At 39.3% G+C, this 25254-nt stretch overlaps 1 protein-coding gene across 5 annotated transcripts in view; it reads left to right on the top strand.

Annotated features, from left to right (window-relative positions):
• The first annotated feature begins 3210 nt into the window (after nt 1–3210).
• Nucleotides 3211–25254, top strand: part of LOC309703783 (uncharacterized protein) — a 49696-nt gene continuing 27652 nt past the window's right edge. For 3 of the 5 annotated variants that reach the window (XM_082528670.1, XM_082528672.1, XM_082528673.1), the window contains exons 1-13: nt 3211–3561; nt 8696–10785; nt 15479–15540; nt 16240–16278; nt 16403–16669; nt 17121–17404; nt 17804–18021; nt 18310–18444; nt 21722–21820; nt 21982–22043; nt 22133–24405; nt 24773–24964; nt 25066–25100. In XM_082528670.1, coding sequence (XP_082384796.1) covers nt 9064–10785; nt 15479–15540; nt 16240–16278; nt 16403–16669; nt 17121–17404; nt 17804–18021; nt 18310–18444; nt 21722–21820; nt 21982–22043; nt 22133–24405; nt 24773–24964; nt 25066–25100 — 5388 coding nt within the window. In that variant the 5' untranslated portion in view covers nt 3211–3561; nt 8696–9063. The remainder of the gene's footprint in view (nt 3562–8695; nt 10786–15478; nt 15541–16239; nt 16279–16402; nt 16670–17120; nt 17405–17803; nt 18022–18309; nt 18445–21721; nt 21821–21981; nt 22044–22132; nt 24406–24772; nt 24965–25065; nt 25101–25254) is intronic. The other 2 variants (XM_082528671.1, XM_082528674.1) reach the window with 2 other exon arrangements.

The raw sequence follows: 25254 nt of genomic DNA on the forward strand, positions 1-25254 counted from the left end.
CAAGTCTTAGAACATTTTTTCAAGTCAAGTCTAAAGTCATAAAATTAATGACTCGAGTCTGACTCGAGTCCAAGTCATGTGACTCGAGTCCACACCTCTGTTTCAAAGCCTTTACTTTAAAATATACGCCGTTCAATAGCTGAGCTTAATCTTACAGAGAATGATCAAAACTCATGTAGAAACAAACAAACAAATGAACAAAAGATTTTCTCCTTCATTTCTGTCAAACAAAGCTGTATGACACGTTTCCAGTGGTTAGTATCATGGTTGCTAGGCAACCTGGGCAGCGCAACGCAGCCTTTTTTTTTTTTTACTTTATTGACAAACAACAGTATCAGCGCAACGGAGGCTAGACCGTCCCATTTCACAAGCCTTGCACTTCCGGCCTTAGCGGTCTTTGAGTACGCGGCCCTTGAGGATCGTTGAGGCTGCGTCCTTTAAGGCTGCAGACCCTGAATTGGGAGACAGCCTACACCTGTCGCTGTACCGATCGGGTTTCCGGTACGGATCGGGTAGTGACACCGCCACGTCCTTGAAATTCAGGGAAATGAAGGACGCATTTGAGGGCCGCATTTCGAGCAGCCTTCAAATTGGGACAGCCTTCGTTGCGTCGCTGTGACGTAATCGGTCTTAAAATGCGGCCTTTAAGGCTGCAGACCCTGAATTGGGATACAGCCATAGTCTATTCCTCGTCCACACGTAAACACAAAAAAAAGTTTTAAAAGATCTCAGTTTTCGGTGATTCGAACGCCGTTCACGTGTGGACGAAACAGTTGCGTTTTCAAAAATACCCGTGTAGGTGCGGACGTAGTGTAAAAGAGTTAGTAGTTTATTTTATTACTCCCTGTAATTTATTGCAGATTACTCCTATTTGCTTAATTGTTTACTAAATGTTTGAGGTGTGAAATAAACCGCAATGGAGCAAAATATGGCTGTGTGTGGTTGGAGGATGTGTTTGGGCGTGGGCGCGTGCACGCGCTAGGAAGGGGGGGAGGCGAACATTTTTCTTGTAAAACAAAGGGGGGTGTAGATAACCTGCTGTTAGTTTGGTATTTTGTCCTAATCCGCTTGCCGTACCTCCGTGTAGGTGTGTGTGTGTTTTGAGTGGTATAGGCGCCATTCCGTTATTGAATCCAAGCATGTAAGTTCTCTGCTGCTGTGCTGGTTAATAAAACCACGTTAACTGAGATTACTGCTTCATCATTATCATACTGGTGAACATACAACATGGTGTCAGAAGTGGGATAGCCCGGCGAGGGAGGACGAGTCCTCATTCCTGCAGAATCGAAGGAGGATCCTGAGTGCCTCAAAAGGAAATTCAGAGAAACGTGCAGCCCTCAAACCAATGTCACGATGGAAAGACACAAGTTCAACACGCGGAATCAGAGGACTGGCGAGACTGTTGAATCCTATGTAAGTGATTTACGGATTAAAGCAAAAAGCTGCAGATTTGGTGATCTGAGTGAAGAACTAATAAGAGACAGACTAGTTTGTGGCATCAACAATGACGATTTAAGGAAAGTGCTACTGCGTGATAGTGATTTAACACTAGCAAAAGCCATATCTGTCTGCCAGATTCATGAAATGACTGAAGAGCATAATAAAACACTTGCTTTTCCTCAACAATCTGCATCAAATGTTGATGTGCTCCAGCCCACATTTACGAGAAAGCACAGAGGAGATAACAAGAAAATACAAGGAGACAGGTCTGAAACACAGCATGTCACTAACTGTACTAACTGTGGGGGTGCTCATGCTGCAAAAAAGAGCAAATGTCCAGCTTTTGGGCAGCAGTGTCATGCATGCAAAAAGTGGAATCACTTTAAGAAACGGTGCAGAGCTGTTCGGCCTACCCAAAACGTAGCAAGACACAGAAAGTCAGTTCATCATGTGGAACCAGACCAAGCTGATGACAGCAGAGATGACACATTCTACGTTGATGGTGTAAATCTGCAATATGCAATCCATGCGACTGATGTGGATGTGGAACACAAAGAGGAAGTTTTTGTCACCGTGCAGATTAATGGGATTCCTGTTGAAATGAAGGTGGACACAGGTGCTAAATGTAATGTGCTTCCCAAGAAAACAGTTAACATTATAAGAGCAGATAAACAAATGAAAGCACACCCCAAGTCCGTTAACCTAGTAGCATTTGGAGGCAGCAAGATTCAAACCTCAGGTGTAATTAAGCTGCAGTGTTTTCTGCATGGGCAGCCACATGTGCTATCATTCTTTGTTATTAATGAAGATGTTCAGCCAATACTTGGACTATGTGCATGCAGAGAAATGGGACTTGTATCATTCAGCAATGACGTCCACCAATTGAGCATGTCTGCAGATGACCTGTCACAACAGCTTATCACAGAATACAGCGACTTATTTTCTGATGAGCTTGGGAGGTTGCCAGTCACCTATCGCATGACACTGAACCCAGATGTGAAACCAGTTGTTCGCCCAGCACATCGCATCCCTTTGGCCATGAAAGACAGGGTCAAGGCAGAGCTGGTCAGGATGGAGAAATTAGGCGTCATTACTCCCGTCTCAGAGCCGACGGACTGGGTGTCTTCCATGGTAGCCACCAACAAGAAGGGCAAAGATGAAATCAGGATATGCATAAATCCTCGAGATTTAAACACTGCTCTGAAAAGACCACACCATCCCATGCGCACAGTAGAAGAAGTGGCTGCAATAATGTCAAACGCTACTGTGTTCTCTGTTTTGGATGCTAAGAACTCTTTTTGGCAGGTGTCATTGGATCAAAAATCATCCATGCTAACCACCTTCAGCACTTGTTTTGGTCGTTTCAGGTTCCTCAGAATGCCTTTTGGTCTTAACGCTGCCAGCGAGGTGTTTCAGAGAGCCATGGAGCAGATATTCGCTGGGTATCCATGTGCCATCATTGTTGATGATATACTCATCGGCGGAAGAACCATGAAAGAACATGACGACAACCTGAGAAAAGTCCTTGATCGTGCCAGAGAAGTAAACCTGCGACTAAACCCATTAAAGTGCAAATTCCGGCTGAATCAGGTCAGCGTATGTCACCTTTTATGCTGTGATTATTATTATTCAGTATGCATTAAACTTTATGTCCGGTTGGGGATGTACTAAAGAAGGGGGATGTAGATAACCTGCTGTTAGTTTGGTATTTTGTCCTAATCCGCTTGCCGTACCTCCGTGTAGGTGTGTGTGTGTTTTGAGTGGTATAGGCGCCATTCCGTTATTGAATCCAAGCATGTAAGTTCTCTGCTGCTGTGCTGGTTAATAAAACCACGTTAACTGAGATTACTGCTTCATCATTATCATACTGGTGAACATACAACAGGGGGCCCAGCAAAAAAAGTTTGGGAACCACTGCTCTAAGCGATAGATTTGTGTGGAGAAAGCCAGATTTGAAGTTTATGCTTTTATTTTGAAGGGAGGTCTTATAAAGCGGAAGTCCGTTCCGCCTGCACGAGACGTCACACTAAACAGGGACAGTTTTTATTTGGACCCAAGATAAGAAAGCGGAGGACAACACAGACGCAATCAAAGCTGTTGGCTACGCATTTATTACGAACGGTATGTAACGGGAGCTCTTACTAAACACAGAGCGACATGTTTTTAATCTCAGTGGATGTGTGTACGCCGTTAGTCGTTTCAGGCTTAGCTAGAAGCTAACCTCAGTTAAGCTAGTAAAGGCAGCCTGTAAAAATTGCAGCAGCTACTGTTTGGAGAAACAGTTGGATAGCCGTGCTGCCATGTTTCATGCAGAGGAGTGTGAGCTTGGGATAATACTTTTAGCATCCATATGAAAAAGATCTGTTTGTATCATAAATGCTGCAAAATGTGGGCCGCATGTGCATGTTCTCTTAGATGGTATACAGTTTAAAACACTTTTCTTTTCTTTGTTAAAAAAAAAACATAAGAAGAGACTTGTATAGATATACATATGTATATGAGTGTGTATACCTGTGTACAGGCAAAGCAAAGGCCTAATTGCAAACAGGGGATTCCCAGGATTTTTAAAATGGGGTGGCACAGACCTCCCCTAAACCTAACCTAACAGCATGACAAGGTTTTAGTAATAAAAAACACTTTGTTAGGTTTAATTGTTTAAAAAAGCACCTGGTCAGGTTTTGATAACCAAAATAGCAAGTGATGTACAGATGGCAATTTTTTCTTTATGATTATGATCATCATAATCATAAAGGTTTTTTTCTTTCTTTTCTTTTCTTTTTTTTTTTTTTACTGAGAACTGTAGTTGACAGGATATTTGACAGGGAGAATCAACTTTTCTTTAATGCAAAAAAATTTCATAGTGCATTAAGGAAATCTGATCACTTATTTTACTAAGTTACAGGGTCCTATTTCCCTGTGCACTGCTAAAAGAAAGAGATACAGATATTTAAATGAAGATTAGCTTGTGTACACCCACTTTTTACCACACATTTTGAAACATTTTGAAAATGTAGGTGTGTGGAAACGATTGAGCAGTAGCAATTAATGAGTAATTACTCTAACTTATAATTTTAACAGATAACCTTTCTCTTATTAGTCACCTTGGCCAATGTGTGATGTAGAGGAATAAGAGTATAGCTTGAAGAAACTTTAATTAACTCCTATTTAACATGTTAGCAATGATATTCTGCACTGAGAAGAGTCATGAATGCAGAACCATTAGCGCTTACTGGGTTTGATAACACAGGCAAGTTCCGCATGTAAGTTAACAGACTTTTCATTTTACAACTGCAATCTAAAGGTCTTATTCAACTTACTTTTGGCTCAGTAATATTCTTTCATCTGTAACGTAGATGTATTGCAAAGACTTCTCAGAGTAGTCCCTGCACATAAATTCAATAATTTACATATAGAGAGTTGTTTTTCAAAGCAAATACATGTAATTTAATTTCAAAAATGGATAAATATCATGAAAATTTAATTCAGATGAAAAATAAATGAAGGGAGAGGTGGTGTAGTTAGAGAGACAATGCTGTCTGTTATTGAGTTGGGCTGTAGTTACGTGGATTTGTATGCCTCAGCACACCTGGACCATCATGGGCCACCAAACCCGAGCTCAAGCGAACTGCTAAAAAACCCCACTGAGCGATCCAGAGAGAAAAGCAGCTGCAGGCAGCCTTTAGCTCCTCTAGGTCAGCTGCAGATACTGTGTTTTACTTCTTCTTGATTTGGAAAACAGACTAAAGTGCTACATTGTGAAAAACTGAATTGAAACATGATGTACATAGTGCTGAGTTATGCAGAACTGAATTTTAGAAGACACAACGAGTAGGAATGGGTTAATATTTTGTTTAATTATTAAACCAAAAACTTGTTAGGAAATATGGCTTTTTGAAAAGGTCACTTAGATGCAGCTTTGTGTCTCTATAGTTTACATTTTGAGTAAAGGTGTTATTTTGTCCTATGAAAAAGTTTGTTTGGACACAGTTTAATTTTTTTTATTTTTGGCAGCAGGAAGCTGGATCGAGTCTGTGGGCTGTATTTCACACTCTGTGCTCTAGTTTCAAGTTATTGACTTGAGGCACTTTTAGTCTAGAGTTGTATTTCCTGCATTTCTAAGAATCATTTAATTTTAGAAGTTGTGCATGATGTGTAGTATACGAGCACAAAATGTTAAGATGTTAAATACTTGCTAGATAATATCTGGTAATGTTATTTTGTAGCTTTTGTACTACTAGTATTATTGCTGTTGTTTTTGTTTGTTTGTTGTTGTTGTTTTTTACTGCTCCTGAAACGTCTTGTGAAATTGTTCAAGTCCTCTATCTTGTAGGCTGTCTGGAAGCATTTTTGTTCTATCCCAGACACACACATTCATTTTTATTTATTTTTAACCATTTTTAATATCCTCATTCAAATATATAATTTTTCATGAAGTTGGTAATCTCATCTCTCATCGAATGGATACTGGGACATTTTCCTGCACCAAAAACTTCACGGAGAGGAGTTTGGACATGGACATGTTTTACCACACCACAAAGTAAAGCTGGATTTACGGTCTGTCCGTACTGCATGTCAGATACCAGATTGGTTTGGCTTTCTCAGGCTGCAAGACAATGTCATCTGATGAAAATATGTGGACTGACTGAAGATGAGCCAAAAGCATGTTTTTTTTTTTTTTTTTTCTTTCTTGCTAACCTTAATATTTTTTTTGTTTTTATTTTAATTTTTTTTGCATTACCACTTGCATTGCCTACCAGATCAACAAGGAGTGTATCGTTTGTTTTTCTTTGAGAAGTAATGTCTGGATATAATTTTTATTGAAGATATACTTTTGCAATCTTTTTGGATAATACAGTCAAAGGTTGGGTAATGTTTTCAAATTTTCTAAATGGCATCAGCATTTAAATACCTGAATGTTGATACACAACTTAGATTATAAGTGTACATACATTCATGGACATAAATGTCAAATCAATATAACGCTGTCAGTAATTTATGAGAAATGTAATTTTTTTCTGGGGCTGAATGGCTGCATAACGTATATTAGGGCTGCTCAATTAATTGAATTTTAATCTCGATTACGATCTAGGGTTTCAACGATCATTAAAAATGACTGAGCCGATTATTAGCCCCTCCCTCGTGCTTTACTCTCGCGCTGCTCCGTGTGGCAAACCGATCGCACCTCTCTGCATTTCGAACACGTGTCACAACAATTAAGAGCAGCGGTCTCCAACCTTTTTTGCGCCACGGACCGGTTTATGCCCGACAATATTTTCATGGACCGGCCTTTAAGGTATAGCGGATAAATACAACAAAATAAAACTAGTACCGGTACCGAAAAAAAGGAAATTTATTCATAACACACGTGAAAAGACCAAGGAAAACCGAGTAAATGATTAAAAACGATAACAAAATAACGCTGAAAACCGGTTAAAAACCCTGAAAACTATACATTTCACACCTGAGCCTCAACTCTCGCGGCCCGGTACCAAACGACTCACGAACCGGTACCGGTCCGAGGCCCGGGGATTGGGGACCGCTGATTAAGCGGACCCGAGGGAAGCTCTGAAAGCTAAGCAGAAGTTATTTGGAGAGGAGAGTGACTGCTGTTGGTTGAAAAGAGAGGTAAAAAAAACTTCAGTGGTGTGGAAACGTTATGGGTTCACGGAGTCAGATGTGGATCAAGTAGACAGAGTGTGTAAACTTTGCTACATTGTCGTAGCTGCACCACAGAGCAACACTGCAAAGTTCACTAAACATAGATGTTTACATTTTTCATTTATTTTTTATATTGCAAACATTTGCACTGTTATCAGTATTTGCACACTATTTTATATTATTTTTTTGACAGTCTTTAAAGTCATTATTCAATACATTGTTATTGTTAAATAAATATCGTCAAATAATCGAGATCTCAATTTCAGTGAAAATAATCGTGATTATCATTTTTGCCATAATCGAGCAGCCCTAACGTATATCTTTCATAGTAAAACAGTCAAGAATTTGGTGCCAAATATTTTGTCTATATTTGGGGTTTTCTGAAATGTGACCGTATACCTGCTTACATTTTAGTAGCAGTGAAAGTTTGAAAAATTCTGAACTTGTCAAGGCCAAGGTTATAATTGTGTCAGAAAGGTTTGGTTCACAGCACTCATTGGTAGAAGCTAATACACAGTAAAATGGGGGATTCCCAGGACATCACTGGAGATCTGAAGAGGATTATAGGAGTACACAAGTGAGAAATGTGTCTGAGCCCTTTCTAAACCATTGCAGATTCTGGCATCATCAGATGGAATGGAATAGAATAGATTCAATTATATAAGTCATTGGGAACTGTACATACTTTGTTAAGATTTGAAAAAGACCCGAAGGACACCATAAAAAGTTGGTTTGAAGAGTCAAAAACCACCAAAGCACAGCTCTGCCATGGATTGGGAGCTGACAGAAGATCATTGCTGAGCAAGTTTTACATCACCATTGACCGAGAGGCTGCGTCTGAAGAGAAAAACCACTGCAACAAAATCAATACTTTTAAAATCAGTTAATGTTGATAACCTACCAAAAGGACAAAGAAGACTTTGAGAGATTATTTTTATGAACAAGCATTGAGCTGTTGCTGCCAGTGAAGCTGGTACATCGAATTAGAGTGGATATAATAATGAAAGAAACAGACTACTGAAGAATTCTTTAGCAACTCCCCAAACCATTGTGCAAAGTTTCGACAAAATCAGATATGTCAATAGGGCTAGTTTTGGAACAGGCTAGCTACTAAGCTTTTGGAATGGCCTTTTCAAAGTCCTGAGCTTCAGCTGATAACAAATTATGTGGACTATACTTGAAAGTCAGATTTTTGCCAGGGAAGAAATTATTTCAAACAAAGTGGTAAAATTTGCAAACAGAATGATACTACAAAAGCATAGGTGTTCTGAATGTATATGTAAGAAAACCTTATATGAATTCAATTTTGTGCACAGATAATTTTTTTTTACTCTTAAAAATGTACGTTGCACAGTCATTCTGCCCCAAAAAAGCTCAGTTCAAATTATTCAGTGATTTATAATGATGTTCTCTAAAGTACAAATTGGTTTTTAAATTTTTGTAGTCAATCTGCTGGTGGTAAATGAGTTTGCCTGCATTTTTTTTTCTGTTTTCTGACCTTGTTTTCTCTTTTTATCTGACCTTTGATGTTTGTGCTTCCTGTTTATTTCTAGTAGTAAAGATCCTGATATTGTAATGATAAATTTATATTTGGCAGGAAGCAACAGAGTGAACAAATCCAGACAAGACCTTCCAGATGGATTTCACCCATCCAGGAAGCTGAAGCCCACACCAGTTCAAAAACTTTTTTTTTTTTAAATTTCTCAGTTTTGTAATTGCTATTGAAGATTTCCCTTCTCCCGCACCCAGGATCACCATCAAACCACATACTTGAAGTTCTCTAAAGGATCTCTCTACACACAAGACTTCGTGATTATGGTTGCCTGACTGAATGGTCACTTTGCATTTTGCACGAGCTCCACATTGACAATGACCTCCAGCATACCTACTTTGTAAAAAATCCAAAACAAAACACTCAAACACCCATTCCATTGACTGCTGTGGCCATCCTTGACTTTCTGAACCATGTCCCATCCCCTTCATAACCCCTATAATTTTGGGATAGAAAGTTCTGCGCAGTGTCGAAATGCGCTTAGCTCTTCTGGAGCATCCTCTGGAACTTCTGACACTACGTTGGGAACAATTCCTTCACTGCGTGCTTTTCCAGTGAGCTACACCCCCCCACAGAGTAGTTCTATTTTAGATGGAGGCATGAAGAGATCTACAGAAATGTATCTTGGTCAAGCCAGGACAGAGATGAGACAGCAGCCTGTTAACCAGGCCCCTTGCTTTACCAGCACTCAAGAAGACAAGTTTATTTCTTCAACTGCAACGGTTGCCTCCAGTCCAATGTGCTCAGCATCTCAAAGACACTCTGATTTTAAAAGTGGGCCTTGCTCCTTGGACTGGTCAACCTATAAGAAAGTCACTGAAAATGTTTCTTCTAGATTTTTTTCATCTACTTCACTGAGCTTCCAAGGCAGTGGTGAAAGAGAACAGGATATGCAGTCCATTCCAGGCTTAGGTGATTCTGACTATCGAATGCAAGAGAAACCTGTGCTCAATACTGATTCCAGTTACCCAAAGTACTCTTCACAAGAAGCTTCTAACATCCTTTTACGTTTTGGACTTGAAAAAGATGACTTGGAATATCTGATCTCCTACCCTGAAGACCAGATAACCCCTGGCAATCTGCCTTTTATCTTAAGGCAAATCCGCATGAAGAAGGCTGAGAATGTTAAACCTATTGTTCATTCAAAAGCCTGTCCTGAACCTCAACCCACCCCCAGCATGACCGTAATGGACAGGTTCAGAAGGGAAGGGATGCAACAGGGCGAATTGGCACAGATTATCAAACCAAGTAAAGTGATTGACTATGGACATACTAGCAAATACGCTGGAGGGTTTGGCAGTGATATAGGAAAGAGCAGTGAAAGTAGAGCTAACAGTAGTGAGAGTGGCAGTATGTTGCTCATGGACACTTGTGATGGTGACAATTGCAATAGAGAACCACTGCAAGAAGGTACGGCAGAGGTGAAAACCAGCACCTTGGTTTCTTCACATGACCACCGGGGTACTGTTTCCATTAATAGTTCAATGCAGAGCTATGAGCCTCCTCCAAGCAGGAATCTAACTCAACGATTGCTGACTCAGCCACACCAGGCATCTCAAGAAATCATCAGCTCTTTCTCTCTGCCAAAGAAAGACACAGACTTAAGACTTCTCAAATTCAAACCAGTTCCTTTGAAAGAACCAGAGCCAGATTGCCATTTGGCATTAAAAATCCAACCACCTCTCAGTCATATTGCACGTGGTGTGCATCCTGATCAACCTGGGCTTGTGCTCATCGGCAAGAAGGATAACAGCTGCACCAAGGATCAAAGTAAAAGTCAACAACAAGTGCCAAAGGTTGCTAAACCCATAAACAATCAGAAGATGCACCAAAGGCAGATGCAGCAGGAGCTAAAGAAACAGGCGGAGCAGCAGCAGGACCAGAAACAACCACCAGTGCAAATGGGACAATGCCAGTCTGCAAAACCAGCTACTCCTCTAGCACCTCAGATAATTCCTAAACCAGTGAACTTCGTTTATATGCCGCTGCCACTTTCCAGCACGCAGTGTCGTGCAGACAGGGAGCTATCAAAGGTTCTGCCAGCGTTGGCCATGATGCAAGACTATGCTGCAGCCACACCACAAACCTTTCCACATACCTGTTCTCTGTGTTTGCAAAAATGTACTGGTATGAAGGTGAGTGGAAGACCGTACTCTCTTCTGTCTCCATTTAGAACATTACGGGTATTTATTTCTGTCTATCATTTTGGTTAATTTTAAAAAGAACCAAAAAACCAACATTAATTTGTGAAACAACCTCCTTGCTTCCAAACTTTACGACTGCTTTTTTAAATGTAAATTTCTGTAGCATATTCTTCTGATCTGTTATTTAAGTCTTTCCACCTTGGACAAATACAAGACTTATGAAGTAAATGATTTCTGTCATATTTCAGTCTAGAAGAAAATGACTGGGTGTGCATCAGTCTGCTCATATAGCTTACTAGAGCTGCCTCTTGAAAAAACTGGAACATTTTATAATGGTTCTCAAACAACATCTTTATTCATATATGTTGACATGTCAAAACATGTCACTTAGGGCACAAGGGAGATTGCCAGATGTTGTATTTATGGGGAAAATAGTTAAGATTGGATTATCCGAGCTGCGTTAGTCTGAAAGTAATTCATAGTTACCCTTTTTCTAATTTAATTTAACAATAATGGCAAATTGGAAGTTTCTGCCCAACAAAAAGAAAACGATAAGTGAAGATGAAGAGTCTGCAAATCTGAGGAACATGAGCATCAGAAAGATGACTTTTCCCCCTAATTCATATTTAGTTTACAGCCATCCACTTAAGAACAGTTACTGTCTTAAGAAGAGTAGCAGTCATCTTGCAGTGACAGTCATTGGTTGAGATTGTGAAGCAAAATTAAGATGTTCTATAGTATGCTGCAAAAGTCTTGAGCCCCTTGCATTTCCTCTCCAAGGATCCAGAGATGCAATTGTTATTGCAAATGGTATTGAGCAATAGTTCTCCAGGCTTTATGAAGGACTTTCAAAGATTGTCTTTGGACATTGGCTGCTTTTTCACTCATTTCACTCCAGTTCTTGTACCAAACAATTTTCAGAGGAATGTTTTTTGTTTGTTTGTTAAACCAGTTAACACTGATCTATGAATGATTCAACCAATAAAAAAAAATCCAGCAAGCCCACAGGTTGAACCACTAGTGTGTCTACACAAAACCGATAACTAGGCAACTAATTCTTTTTAAATTGTAATTTTACGCACTTTGTCAGCTTGTTGCAGAAATACATTTTTAGTTAAATACATGTAAATTGCCAAAGATAACACTTTCTGACCACTGCAGAACGTGTAGTGGTTTTGCGCCAAAAAGATGATTCCAAAAGAGCCATTAGCCAAAACCTTAGCATGTGTCCTTAAAATATTTTGAGGAAGCTGGACAAGTGCAAGAAAAGAGAAGTGACAGTATTGGAAAAACTATTTAAAGCAGATAAACAGTACCTGAAAGTCATGTCCTTCAGAGACAGGAAAAAAAAAAAGACCTGCAACATGCATGTGGCCCTTCAGTTGAACAATCTCCTGTTCACTGAAGCCTCATCATGGTCTCAGTGGAAGGGTGGCTGTCAAGAACCTTTTTTAATAACATCTGGTGGTCAGAGGGCCAGGTGGCGCCAGTGTCCAGCAGCCTCTCCTCTGTCAGTGCGCCCCGGGGTGGGTGTGGCTACAATGTAGCTTGCCATCAACAGTGTGTCAATGTGTGTGTGACTGGGTGGATGACTGAATGTAGTGTAAAGCGCTTTGGGGTCCTTAGGGACTAAGTAAAGCGCTATACAAATGCAGGCCATTTAACAATTTACCATTCCAAATATTGGTATCCAGATGTTATTAAAAACTCTTGTCTTGCCCTCATAAAGTTTATTTCTATCCGATTGTTCAGTCTGACGTCACTAGCCGTGTCTGGGCCTAAACTCCGCTGCAGGTCCATATATCAAACGATCACTATGGCATTACTAAGAGTTGAAAAACTGTCTAAAGTCTTTCATCTTTAATAAAATGATCAGCGTTCTGCTCTACCAGGTGTAACAATTGAGTTTAACATAGAGCTGGGCGATAGAACGATAACGATATGTATCGCGATATAACTTTTACTCGATAGAGAAATTAAGCTATCGCGATAGACCTCGCCGCTCTTGTCCTCTTAAAAAAAAAAAAAAAAAAAAAAAAGGGTCAGCCAATCCAAATTAAGTAGCGCAGAGCCGAACCAATCACAGCCGCAGCGTCACGTCGCGTGACTTGTTACGTACAGCACAAGTGCCAAGCCGCACGTGTGTTTGTTTGGGAAGCAGCCAGCGGGTAATGGAGCTAGCGCATAATGGAGGAAATGAGTGTGCCGACTAGAAAAATCAACCGAGTGTGACCGAAGAGAAAACAGATGATGGTTCCAATGCCGGAGAGATTGTCGAACGGAAGAGCCATAGAAGTTCCGTAGTGTGAAGGTATTTCGGCTATTTCAAGTCTGACAAAAACAGAGTAGCGTGCACTGTAAATTGTGCCGAAAGCAAGTCTGGAAATACAATAAACTGGTGCATGCGTCACACTGTGCGCCACGTTATTGTTTCGGTGAAATGAATTTCTACAATACTGTTACTGTTAATTCTACTCTCTGCAGTGTTTAAATGCTTACATATACACACACAGTTACTGTCCGTCCACGCATACGACTCGGTTCTGCTTCTATGCCCCAGCTTTGTTTACTTTTTCCCACCGAGGCTTCTAGACTTCTGATTGGCCAACATTTCTGCACGGTTAGGAATCTAGCGCCACCTGCTGCTTTGGCATGTTCATAGCAGCATTTTCCTTCATTTCTGCTTTTATGTGTGGACGGGATTATTTTTTAAAACGAAAACGGAAAATCTCCGTTTTCAAAAATACCCGTGTACGTGTGGACGTAGCCTCAGTCTCTGACTGGAAGCGCTAATTCGTCATTCGGCTTTTGTCAGACTAAAGTAACTGTTAAAAGTGTTTGAAAAGCTAAGCTATACAACAAGGAGAGATTGAGAATTTCCTTTTAGTTCTCAGTTTATTTGATATTGACAAAAGTTAGTCAGTTTTGTCTGTTCTTCTGTAAAACAAACTAAGATTTATTTTTAGAATTAATACTTTGTTTCTAAGTGGAATTGACAATTTAGTCTGTTTCATTTGTTCTATTTTGAAACTTAAACGCTTTAGCGGCTGCCTTTTGTGTAGTTTGCAATATTTGCCTTTATTTATCTGAAAAAGTCTCATGTTCCTTAAGTACATCTACCCTGTTGAACTTATTATGGGAAATAAATATTTAAATAAAAACAAGCTGCTGATTATTTCACATTTTACTTGTGAGCAACGGCACATTTAAATCTTACAAATATAGTTATTTGGCTTATATCGTGATAGATATCGTTATCGCCTGAAATGAAAAAAACATATCGTGATATGAAAAAATCTCATATCGCCCAGCTCTAGTTTAACATCCAGGCATCCATGAAAACGGAATTTATGACATTTAACGGAGTTAGAAGTTAGCAGGGAGTTAGCTCGCTAGCTTCTATCTAAATACAATATAGCATGTCCTGACTGCGGGGTTTTGGAAACAAATTAAAACGTACAGCTCTGTTATCACTTCCAGCATAAATGAAGACAGAAAACTAAACAGCAGTGACGTTTGTAGGGTTACTGAAGTTTGGCTAGCTGGTATATAATGATGTGCTACGTGACCGCTAGCGACACAGCTATGTTAGCATAATATAAACAAGCTAACTTTTTTCCACTCGATAAAAGTTAACGTGAGTGTTCTCGGTGGTCAGGAACAAATGTAATCGCATGGCAGGATGCTGTAAAAGGACCAAACTTCAGCCAGGAGAACAACTGAGACAATCCATCCACAATACGAGGTTAGTCATTCATATACTGCTGCATGGGCTGGGCTGTAGTTACATCCTAAGGTTTTAAAAACTGAGCTTAAATAAATGATTACTGGTAATAAAAGCAGAGGGAGGTCAACAGGGATCACTGACTGTTTTAGGAGCTTTTTGAGATAAAATAGAAGAAAATACATAACATTAAACATGTTAACAACACAAAAGCCATATTAAACGCAGACTACTTTAGACCCGGAAGTAGGATTCGTCGCGTCATCACTGAACAACCGGATATTGCTTGCAGACTTTCAGTGAGTCCTTGTAGTTACTTCCTGTTTTAGTATAAATAAACAAGGGGTTCAAGACTTTGGCATACTACTGTGCTATAAAATAAAAAAAACCCCTATACGAGACCTTTAGAAAAAGGGGGATGGGTCTTCTTCTTTGACTGCCCAAATACCAATTACAGGTGGGTTTTTTTTTTTTTTTTGTTTTTTGTTTTTTGTTTTCCATCTCCATCCAGACCTGACCTCTGCTGAAATGACATCAAACCTCAGGACTCATTTTTATTGACACATTCACACATAGGACAGAAGAGACCTATGTTGCAGAATCAAGAGTCCTGCAAGACTTTTTACATTTCTGTATTTTTTTTGTTTTGTTACTAAATCCATGACTGTGGTCTTCCATGCCATCCTATTTGGTGTTGTTTATAAATATGCTAAATTATTCAATCTTTAAGGATTTTGTCTTTATAGATTTATCATACTTGTATGTACATTTATTGCTTTCCACTATGGCTTATGAACAGTCAGCTGATGTCCAAACTTTGAAAGAAGTCTAAAGGCTGCTGTGAATGCTAAGTACATTGGTTGTCAGATGGTTAGAAAAAACGTCACCCGAGCGGTTGTGGTTAATAATACTTTTGCTATGACAATGAGGCCCATCTAAAATGTTTGTTCTGACTACTAGGAATGGCTCCTTCACCAGAATACCAGCTTTCACCTTGACAACTGCAAACTTCTTCGGAAACGGTCAGTCTTTTCTTCTTTTAACTTTTTCTTTAACTGGGGATGTCTGAACACGTTTTGGCCTAACGTTTCAGTGGATTACTGAACAGAATGAGTGGTTGTAACGTTATAAAGTCTTTCGTAGCATTGTTCCTGATGCTTTGGAGTTAGTAGTTTAGATGGGTAGTATATCCTCTATAGCAGTGGTCCCCAACCTTTTTTGCGCCACAGACCGGTTTTTGCCCGACAATATTTTTCACGGACCGGCCTTTAAGGTGTCGCGGATAAATACAACAAAATAAAACAAGTACCAGTATCGAAAAAAAAAGAAGATTTATTCATAAAACACCTGAAAAGACCCAGGAAAACAGAGTTAACGATAAAAACGACAACAAAATAACGCTAAAAACCCTGAAAATCATACATTTCACATCTGAGCCTCAACTCTCGTGGCCCGGGGGTTGGGGACTGCTGCTCTATAGCTTGTTGAAGAGGTAATCAAAATCAGTTTTAAAAATTGTAAGGTGAGCTACTTTTCTCAAGCAACATTGTTAATAGGGTTGATCTGCCAGGGTTAATTGATCATTCGAGAAATCATGCTTTTAAGATTGATTAGTAGTTGCAGAAATCTACATTTTTAAAACATTTGCTGTTTTAATAGATTTTTGATTTCCCTTATATTGTTATATATATATATATTTATTTATTTATTTATTTTGACAGATATCCACAGTGGGATGGTAAAGTACTGACGTACCAAAGGTAAATGTCTTTGTCTTTTGGGAAATTAAAAGTACAGCAGCTTTGCAGGGTTTTGTTTGTTTGTTTTTTTACAGTTATTTATAGTTTCTTTTTCTTTTTTTTAAACCTCTGTTGCTCTTATTAGTGCTTCAAATACAGGAAAGAAGTCCTCGTCCTCCACCTCTGGCAAAACTTCCCAGCATCGTCATCAGAAAACCAGGCGTGAGAGTCATTCCCGTTCTCGCTCACACAGCCCACGTCGCCGCCTTGGTTTGGATGGCAGAAGGCCTAAACATGGAAGCTATTTATGCTCTCGCTCAAAGAGCCCTCACCACCACTACAGCTCTGGGGAGAGAAGAGAGAAACTCAGTAGTGGATCACAAACGCCAAACAGCTCCAGACGTGCTCGCAGGTCCGATTTAAAAAAAAATAAAAAAATAAAAAAATAAAAGATTTCCATTCCAGTGAATTGTATCATGGCATCAGTGTTAGGTTTGATCTTTTTATCCTTACTGGATTTGTAATAGAAATTTTTCTTTGAGGTATTTCATTGGCAGTTTTGAAAATGTCCTTATTGAAAGGATCGAAAAGGGTCAAGAGGAGCAAAAAGGCATGTTGGACACAGTTCATGCCACAAATGTTCCACCCAAACCTAAAGCTTCAGAAAATAAGCCTGATGAGACCTTCAAGACTCCTAAAAGTGATATAAATGTTCAAGAATCTGCAGTTATGCCGGAAGACAGAGCAAGAAATGCGTCTGCTTCTGAAATGAAGCAGCGGACAGAATTAGCCAAAGCTGAGACAAAAGAGGCCAGCCATACTGAACCACTTTTTGAAAAAAATGTTTGATTCTTACTTTCTAGGTCCCGGTCTCGTTCCTTCTCCCCACGGAAGGACTATCTTGCCTCCTTGCATTATCAATCACATTCAAGGAGCCGTGAAAGACGATCCTCACCGAAAAGGAGAGATGGGAAGCAGTTACTACAAAAGAGGAGTGATGAAAGACGATTGCTGACAAGGAGACAAGATGATAAGCGTTTGCCACTGAGCAGAAGTCATAAGAGCTCATCATCAGAAAAGAGGCCTCAACAAAAGAAGTTGGACAGCAGTACAAAAAGACTTGCTAAACAGCTGCTGGAAACCACAGGTTTGGCAGTGTGCACATACATATAACTTAAAATATACTCATAATTAATACATTTCTCCCACTTCCAAATGTATGTTTTCATTGTCAAACATAATCAAATTCATACTCCACAGCATTTTCACTATACTGCTGTGGAGTATAGTGAAAATGTTCTGTATGTATGTATGTGTGTCTGTGTGTCTGTCTATGTGATCCATAGCGACTAAGTAAAGCGCTATACAAATACAGGCCATTTACCATTTAACTTTAAAAAATAAATAAAATAACTACTGAAATTACAGAAATTTCACCTATCTCTGTTTTTTTTTTAATAAAACACTCCAACTGACAGGATAACCTTCTCTGTTTAGACATATGAACCACCAAAGTGTGACTCTTTTTCCATCTTTGTCCTTCTAGGTCTCCACTCTTTGTCAAAAAAGTCTGACCTGGAGGCCATAGCTGAAACAATCGCTCCTGTCATACTGGCTGAGCTAGCCAAGATGAAGTCACCATTATCATTATCATCCTCTGCTTCTACATCCTCCTCCTCCTCAAAGAAGGCGAAGACCACCAAGTCATCTGAAAGTAAACCTGGACTTCATAAGAGTGAAGCAAGTACCTCTTCAAAGCCTAAGGTTGGTGTGTTTGCCAACAGTTAAGGAGTGCTAAGTAATATAGTTCCTTCTTTCATCCTCAACTTTTGGGTCTAAGGCACTGAGAAAATGTTTTGATCTGTGATAAAGGGAAAAGAAAGAAACAATTAAAAGAAAAGTTTTCCTTATGACTAACAGGACTCGTCGACAGACAAGGATGTGTTTGTCTACACCAAACAAATTATAAACGGAACTAGTTTCAATCATTCACAGTCAAGTCTATAGTTAGTTACTGATTTATTTATTTATTTTTTTTGTCTGGTTGCACAGGCTAGTAAATCTTTTACTTCAACAATGGTCAAATTACATGGGATTGTCGAAACTTTTTCTCATGAAGACGTGGTTGCTGCTGTGGAACATTTTGGAAAAACAGAGTCCATTGTACTGTACAGGTCCAAGCTAGAGGTATGTATAGTGGGAGTAATCAGCTGATATGTTTTTGCTATAAAGGTATGTGGTACATGGAGTCATGTGAAAAAGGAAGTACACCCTTTGTCATTTCTAAGGTTTCTAAGGAAGTGTGAGCATATGGACTATTTAGGTGTGTGTTAATACAATGCCAAGGAGGAAAGACATAAGCAATGATCTTAGATAGTCAGTTATTATTATCAGTCAATCTGTATTTTTAGGCTATTTATACCACTATTTGTAGTCCACCATTCTAAAGTTAGAAAGATTCTTCACAAGTGGAAAATATTCAAAGGCAATCTTCTCAGGAGTGGACGTTCTAGTAAATTCACCCCACAGTTAGACCGTGCAATAGTAAAAGTCCAGACCTCAACCTGACTGAAATGCTTTAATTGGACCTTATGAAGGTGGTACATATGCCCTTGACCTCAATGTATGGGCTCAAATTGTGGTCATAAATATTGTGTACTTGTAAATCAGGATTTGTATGTGTAAAAAGAATTTGTGTGTGTAACAAAGATTTGTGTGCGTGTGTGTGTGTGTGTGTGTGTGTAACTGAGGCTACGTTCACACTGCAGGTCTTAATGCTCAATTCCGATTTTTTGATCAAATCCGATTTTTTTGTCTGCTCGTTCACACTACAAATAAAATGCGACAGCAAACGCGCTCTAGTGTGAACGCTCAAAGCGGCCCGCATGCGCAAAAGAAGATGTCACACACAACGCGCTCTGTTTAGACCCAGAGCAACAGTATTGTTTGACTGATGGCCCTTAATATAAAGACTTCGGTCTTCACGTTTCCCAATTTTTGCTTTAAGTTATTTTGTTATTTACATAATAATGTAAATAACCTAATAATGATCCTTATTGCCGTTTAAGAGAGGAGCGGTGCTTCAAAGGATAGCTGTAGATTTCTGTCAGAATCTGCAGATTATACAGTACAAATAAAATGTTTACGTTGTCTTCCCAACAGTTTCACTGACATCCACACTGGATGGCCAGGAAGCGTTCGCGATGTCTTCTCGGGCGCTTCTCTGGCGCTGATAATTGGCTTCAGTCTTGTGTCGGTGACGTAAAAGGCGGATTTAATGCGACTTGACCGTTCAAACAGCAGTCGCTTTCTAAAACATCGGATATGTATCGGATTCAGTACCACATACGAAAGTGACCCAGATCGGATTTGAAAATATCGGATTTGCGCCGTTCACACTGTCATAGCATGATCGGATATGGGTCACATAGGGTCAAAAAATCGGATTTGATGCGCTTTCGCCTGCAGTGTGAACGTAGCCAAAGATTTGTGTGTGTGTGTGTGTGTGTGTGTAACAAAGATGTGTGTGTGTGTGTGTGTGTGTGTGTAACAAAGATTTGTGTGTGTGTAACAAAGATTTGTGTGTGTGTGTGTGTGTGTGTGTGTGTAACAAAGATTTGTGTGTGTGTGTGTGTGTGTGTGTGTGTGTGTGTGTAACAAAGATTTGTGTGTGTGTGTGTGTGTGTGTGTGTGTAACAAAGATTTGTGTGTGTGTGTGTGTGTGTGTGTGTAACAAAGATTTGTGTGTGTGTGTGTGTGTGTGTGTGTGTGTAACAAAGATTTGTGTATGGACTTAGGCAAAAAACTACGTGAGAAAGTCTGCACTCAAGTTTCAAGTTACAAGTACGGATTTTGACCCTATTTTTCTTCCTTTGATCTGATTGGCCAATGTCATGTCAATCACAAATTTAACTATCCAATCAGAGAACAGATGGGTTTGGCTGTTTGAGGGGTGCTTTTTTGAACTGCAGGTCCTTGAACGGAATAAATGCCCTTTTACATGCCAGCCCAGGTTTTCCTTCATCACCAGGAAAACAGTCTGTGGTGGTCTGAGTTTTTTGATTTTTGTGTCACAGGTTTACATGCTTAATACAGGGATCTCCTGAACCTTTTCAACAGCGCTGCGAACCTCCGGCGGGGGGGGGGCAGTGTTGTGAAAATGACAGTCTTCACTAGTGGGGATAATTACAAAGCTGTCCTTCGTTATGAATGAGCATACATGTTTTTATTGAACATTTGAAGAACCAGCAAAAAAAAAACTCTTGAAAAGAAAAAAAATTAGAGATAGAAACGACAAGGAGCAGGTGCATCTAGTACAGGTAGAGCTGCTGCAACAACCCACAGAGCCCAGCAGCCAGTGCAACAAATTCTGGATCCCTGGCTTTTAGTTAGCAGTTAGCATTAGCAGCACATGCTGCGTCCGATGTGAAAGGACCTTTATGCTGCGCACTGTGACTCACAGCAATGGTCCCGGGTCAGCCCTGACGTTGTGTTAAACTAATCCTAAAGTAATAATGGTATTTCTAACCACTGATATACCACAACTTTATCCTTTCAGCTGCTGAAAGTTAGGGGACCTAGCTTCTACCAGATATTTATATAGAGATCTTCCAGCTTCAAACTATTACCCTTCAAGGACCTGCAGTTCAAAAAAGCACCCCTCAAACAGCCAAACCCATCTGTTCTCTGATTGGATAGTTAAATTTGTGATTGACATGACATTGGCCAATCAGATCAAAGGAAGAAAAATAGGGTCAAAATCCGTACTTGTAACTTGAAACTTGAGTGCAGACTTTCTCACGTAGTTTTTTGGCTAAGTCCACACACAAATCTTTTTTACACACACACACACAAATTCTTTTAACACACAAATCTTTTTTACGCACACACAAATTCTTTTTACACATACAAATCCTGATTTACAAGTACAAAATATTTATGACCATAATTTGAGCCCATATCAACCTGCTCTTTCTCTTTTACATGACTGAAAGTTTTACAATAACCTAACATAACTCTGAGTTACATAAACATGTATAGAAGTGCCCTTGTTCTGTTTTTGGTTATTGCTTTGCTGTTTGGTTGGGGATTATCCAAGCAGCAAAACATGCTTTTCATCCCAAAAAATCTCTTTTTATGAGCAATATTTGACAGTTCAGGCTTGTGTAAAAAAACATGCCATTACATGATTTGAAGTGCTGTTTTAGAAGAGAAGATTTAAAAAAACAAAACAAAAAAACAACCTATACCTAATTAAAATTTAGTTTAGTTGATTGCTGTTATGTCTGCTTGTTTTTGAACCACTGTTTTGTGCTGGTCTTGGTACTGAATGTGAATGTGGTCTCTGGCTAATTTGCCCCACATGGTAAATCTGACCTTTAGTTTGTGAATATAGTGGGGACATAGTCTAGATGGTTGAAATAATCACAATGATTTCACTTTGTGTGTTTATTTGCACATGTAGGCAAAAGTGAATTTCATGAAAGAAGAGGATGCTCAAAAACTGAAAAAGTTAAAGAGCATCGACATAAAAGGAATACCAGTCACTGTTGTCAGAGAACAGGTATTGTACCTTTTCTGAGTTGTTTTTTAATTATGGTCAAACTGTCAAAACTTGGAATGTATTGCTGTAGCATCATTATACTGTATTTCTTTTACTAATTTTATTATGTAATTTAATATATTATACTTTTTCATGTTTATTCAAACTAAATCTGTTTACAGAATACTGTTACAAAGAAGCCTCTTCCAACCTTTTCCAAAAAACAACAGAAGCTTCCACCGAAGTAAGATATGCTTGACATTCAGACCTTCATCTCGATTGAGATTCTCTTTGTTCCTGTCATTTGCACTTATTAAAATCTTTTCTTCACAGAAAAATCGTCAAGTCAACTAAATCTGCTTCAACTGGAAATTCTTTTAAAAAGCCGTTGTCTTTGTCATCTGGAGACAAAAAAAATACAACAGGCAAACTTGTTACTAAAGCAAAAGTCTTGGTTTCCAAAGCAAAAAGTGTCTCAACAAAACCGATTTCCAAAACCTTAAAGCAAGGCAAAGTAGCTGCAAAAGGAGCTGTAAATGTTGTTCAAGAGAAGAAAGATGCTTCAAATCTTAAAGGTTGTAATGATTCCAAAAGTTCAGGAAAGCAGCAGGGTGATGCTGTCTCAAAACAAAGACCTGCCCTCAAAAGATCTGAAAGCAATGCTAAAAGCTCTGTAGTTGCATCTAAAGATACAGTCAAGGTGGTCCAATTGTCAAAAAAGACTGTGAATCCAATTAAAGGAACTGCAATTGTCACTCGTGCAAAGGTCTTAGTTGCCCAAGCACAAACGGCCTCAACTATCGACAAACCTCAAAGTCAATTACAACAATTGGCTGCAACAGGAACTTCAACAACATTAAATGTGGAAGAAATTACTGTAAAGGGCACTAATGTTCAATCTAAAACTTCAGAAGATAAGCCTGGTGTAGAGACTTTAAAGCCACCAGAAATGGAAATGAAGTTTCAGCAGCCAACAGTGGTGAGTGAGGAGACAACCAAGGTACTTGAAACAAGAAATGCAACAGCTTCTGAAACAAAGAACCAGGCTGATGAAAAAGTTAATCAGAAGGAAAAAGAGGTCAAACACACTCAACTATTAGAGTCTGTGAATACAAAAGTCGTAGAGCCCATGGAAATTGAAAGTTTTTCCGGTAGCAAATGCTTACGAGAACCAGAGTCCTCTGAAATAGGACAAACACCACTACAGACTTTAGGGAGCTCAGCTCAAGCTGCTTTGGATACAAAGCAGACACCTGAAAGGATCGAAAAGGGTCAAGAGGAGCAAAAAGGCATGTTGGACACAGTTCATGCCACAAATGTTCCACCCAAACCTAAAGCTTCAGAAAATAAGCCTGATGAGACCTTCAAGACTCCCAAAAGTGATATAAATGTTCAAGAATCTGCAGTTATGCCGGAAGACAGAGCAAGAAATGCGTCTGCTTCTGAAATGAAGCAGCAGACAGAATTAGCCAAAGCTGAGACAAAAGAGGCCAGCCATACTGAACCACTTGATTCTGGGAATAAAAAAGTGACACAGCCCACAGAACATTTTACTGACAGAACAACTGAACTAACCGAATCCAATAAGGATCAGACACCAACCAGCACAACTCAGATTACACTTGATGTATCTCCAACAAAATATCCGATTCATACACCTCATAGAACACGGACTACCATAAAAAAAACAGAATCCTACAAGAATTCAGAGGTTCAAGAATCTGGAATAGTTCACGAAAAGAAAACCAAGATTCCTGAGACAAAAAATGTATCAGTTTCTGAAACACAGCAGCAGGCAAAATTGTTGAAAGTTGAGACAAAAGAGCCCAAACACACTGAGGATTGCTTTGAGGATACAAAGGTTCAAGATCCTGGATCTGCCAAAAATGATGTGGACGAGGCAATGGAAGTCGAACATTTTGCTGAGAAAAAGGCCTTACTAGCCAAATCGAGTGAGGGTCAGACACCAGCCAGTACAACCAAGACCACACCAACAATTGATCACCCTCAGAGACTGCAGACCAGAGCTGAGACAAAAGAGGCCAAACACAGTGAATCACTAGAATCTGGAAAAACAAAAGAGACAGAGTCCATGGAAGTTGAAAGCTCTATTGATACGACACAGACCATTGTCAAAAACACAGAAACTTTGGAGATTCAAAAATCTGCAACAGTGCTTGAAAACACAACCAAGGTTCTTGAAACAAGAAATCTCGCAGCTTCTGAAACAAAGCACCCAGTAGAATCTACCAGTGTTGATGTAGATGCAAAAGATACCAAACGTGCTGAATCACTGGAGATTGGAGCATGTAAAAAGGCCCTAGCAACCAAATTCAAGGAGAATCAACCTTCAATTGATACAGCTGACACCATACTAGATGCATCTCTACCCAAACCTTCGACCCCATTAAAGACACCACTAAAGACACCACAGACAACTATAAAAATGCCATCCTCATCACAGATCCGACAGAGTGTGATGCCAGATCCAGAGTCCACAACTGCACTAGGACAAAAAATCCTGCAAATGTCAGGAAGTTCAACTGAAGCTGCCCTGGAGGCAAAGCAGACGGTTCAGAGTGTGAACACAGTCGCACAGCAAAAAGGTATGTTTGATACCATTAAGCTTGTGAAACTGAAACTCTATATTTTAGGAATAAGTAAGGTAACAGTTAGGCACCATTATTAGCATTATTAGTTGTGACTTTAGTATTGCATGGAATATGTAGGGCAGTGTTGTTGGAGACACAAAATACAGGTTGTGTCTTTGTTACTGATAATGAAAAAACATACACTCATGTTGAAAAATAGTTTTCACAGGACTCAATGCATTTCTATGAACACATTCCTACTGAGTTTGCTGCCATTTCTTTAGTTTATGTCTGCCTGTGGACATGTTCATGAGGTTTGCTTCTAAAATTCTTTTTCAAAATACTGCAATCTATCTGAATAAAACTTCTCCTCCTTTTTAAGATCTTTTGATTGCTGTGACAAGTCAAAAGGACCTGTCAAAAACTGTCAGCAATGTTTTAGCAGTGTCGACTGCAGTAGCTGCATCTTCCAAAACTGAGCCAACAGCTGCAACAGCAGGCAAGCAACAGCAAAGTTTTAGCAACCTGACTTTTGGGGAGAAGATGGAAAAGCTCATGGATAGAAATCGCCTGAGTAAGTAATGACAGAAGCCTGTATGTGGGTCATTATTTGGGGTTTTTTTGGATCAAAACTCCCATTTATTTAACTGTTTTTATGTTCACTCTACCTCGCAGATTGTTTCAAAAATAATAAAACATTGCCGTCAAAGGTAAGTTTTTTTTTTTTCTTCTTTTTCTTAAAGGTGTGAATAACCTATCTCTCAGTTTTAGTTGTAGCGAAAAGAATAATAAAAATCTAGTAAAATATCCTTTATCAATGTTTAGCAAAAGTAATAGTGTTATCTGTATGTCTTTAAAAATTAC

The sequence above is a fragment of the Aulonocara stuartgranti genome (genome assembly GCF_965226115.1).
Source record: "Aulonocara stuartgranti genome assembly, chromosome: 3".
In the NCBI taxonomy this organism is placed as follows: domain Eukaryota; kingdom Metazoa; phylum Chordata; class Actinopteri; order Cichliformes; family Cichlidae; genus Aulonocara; species Aulonocara stuartgranti.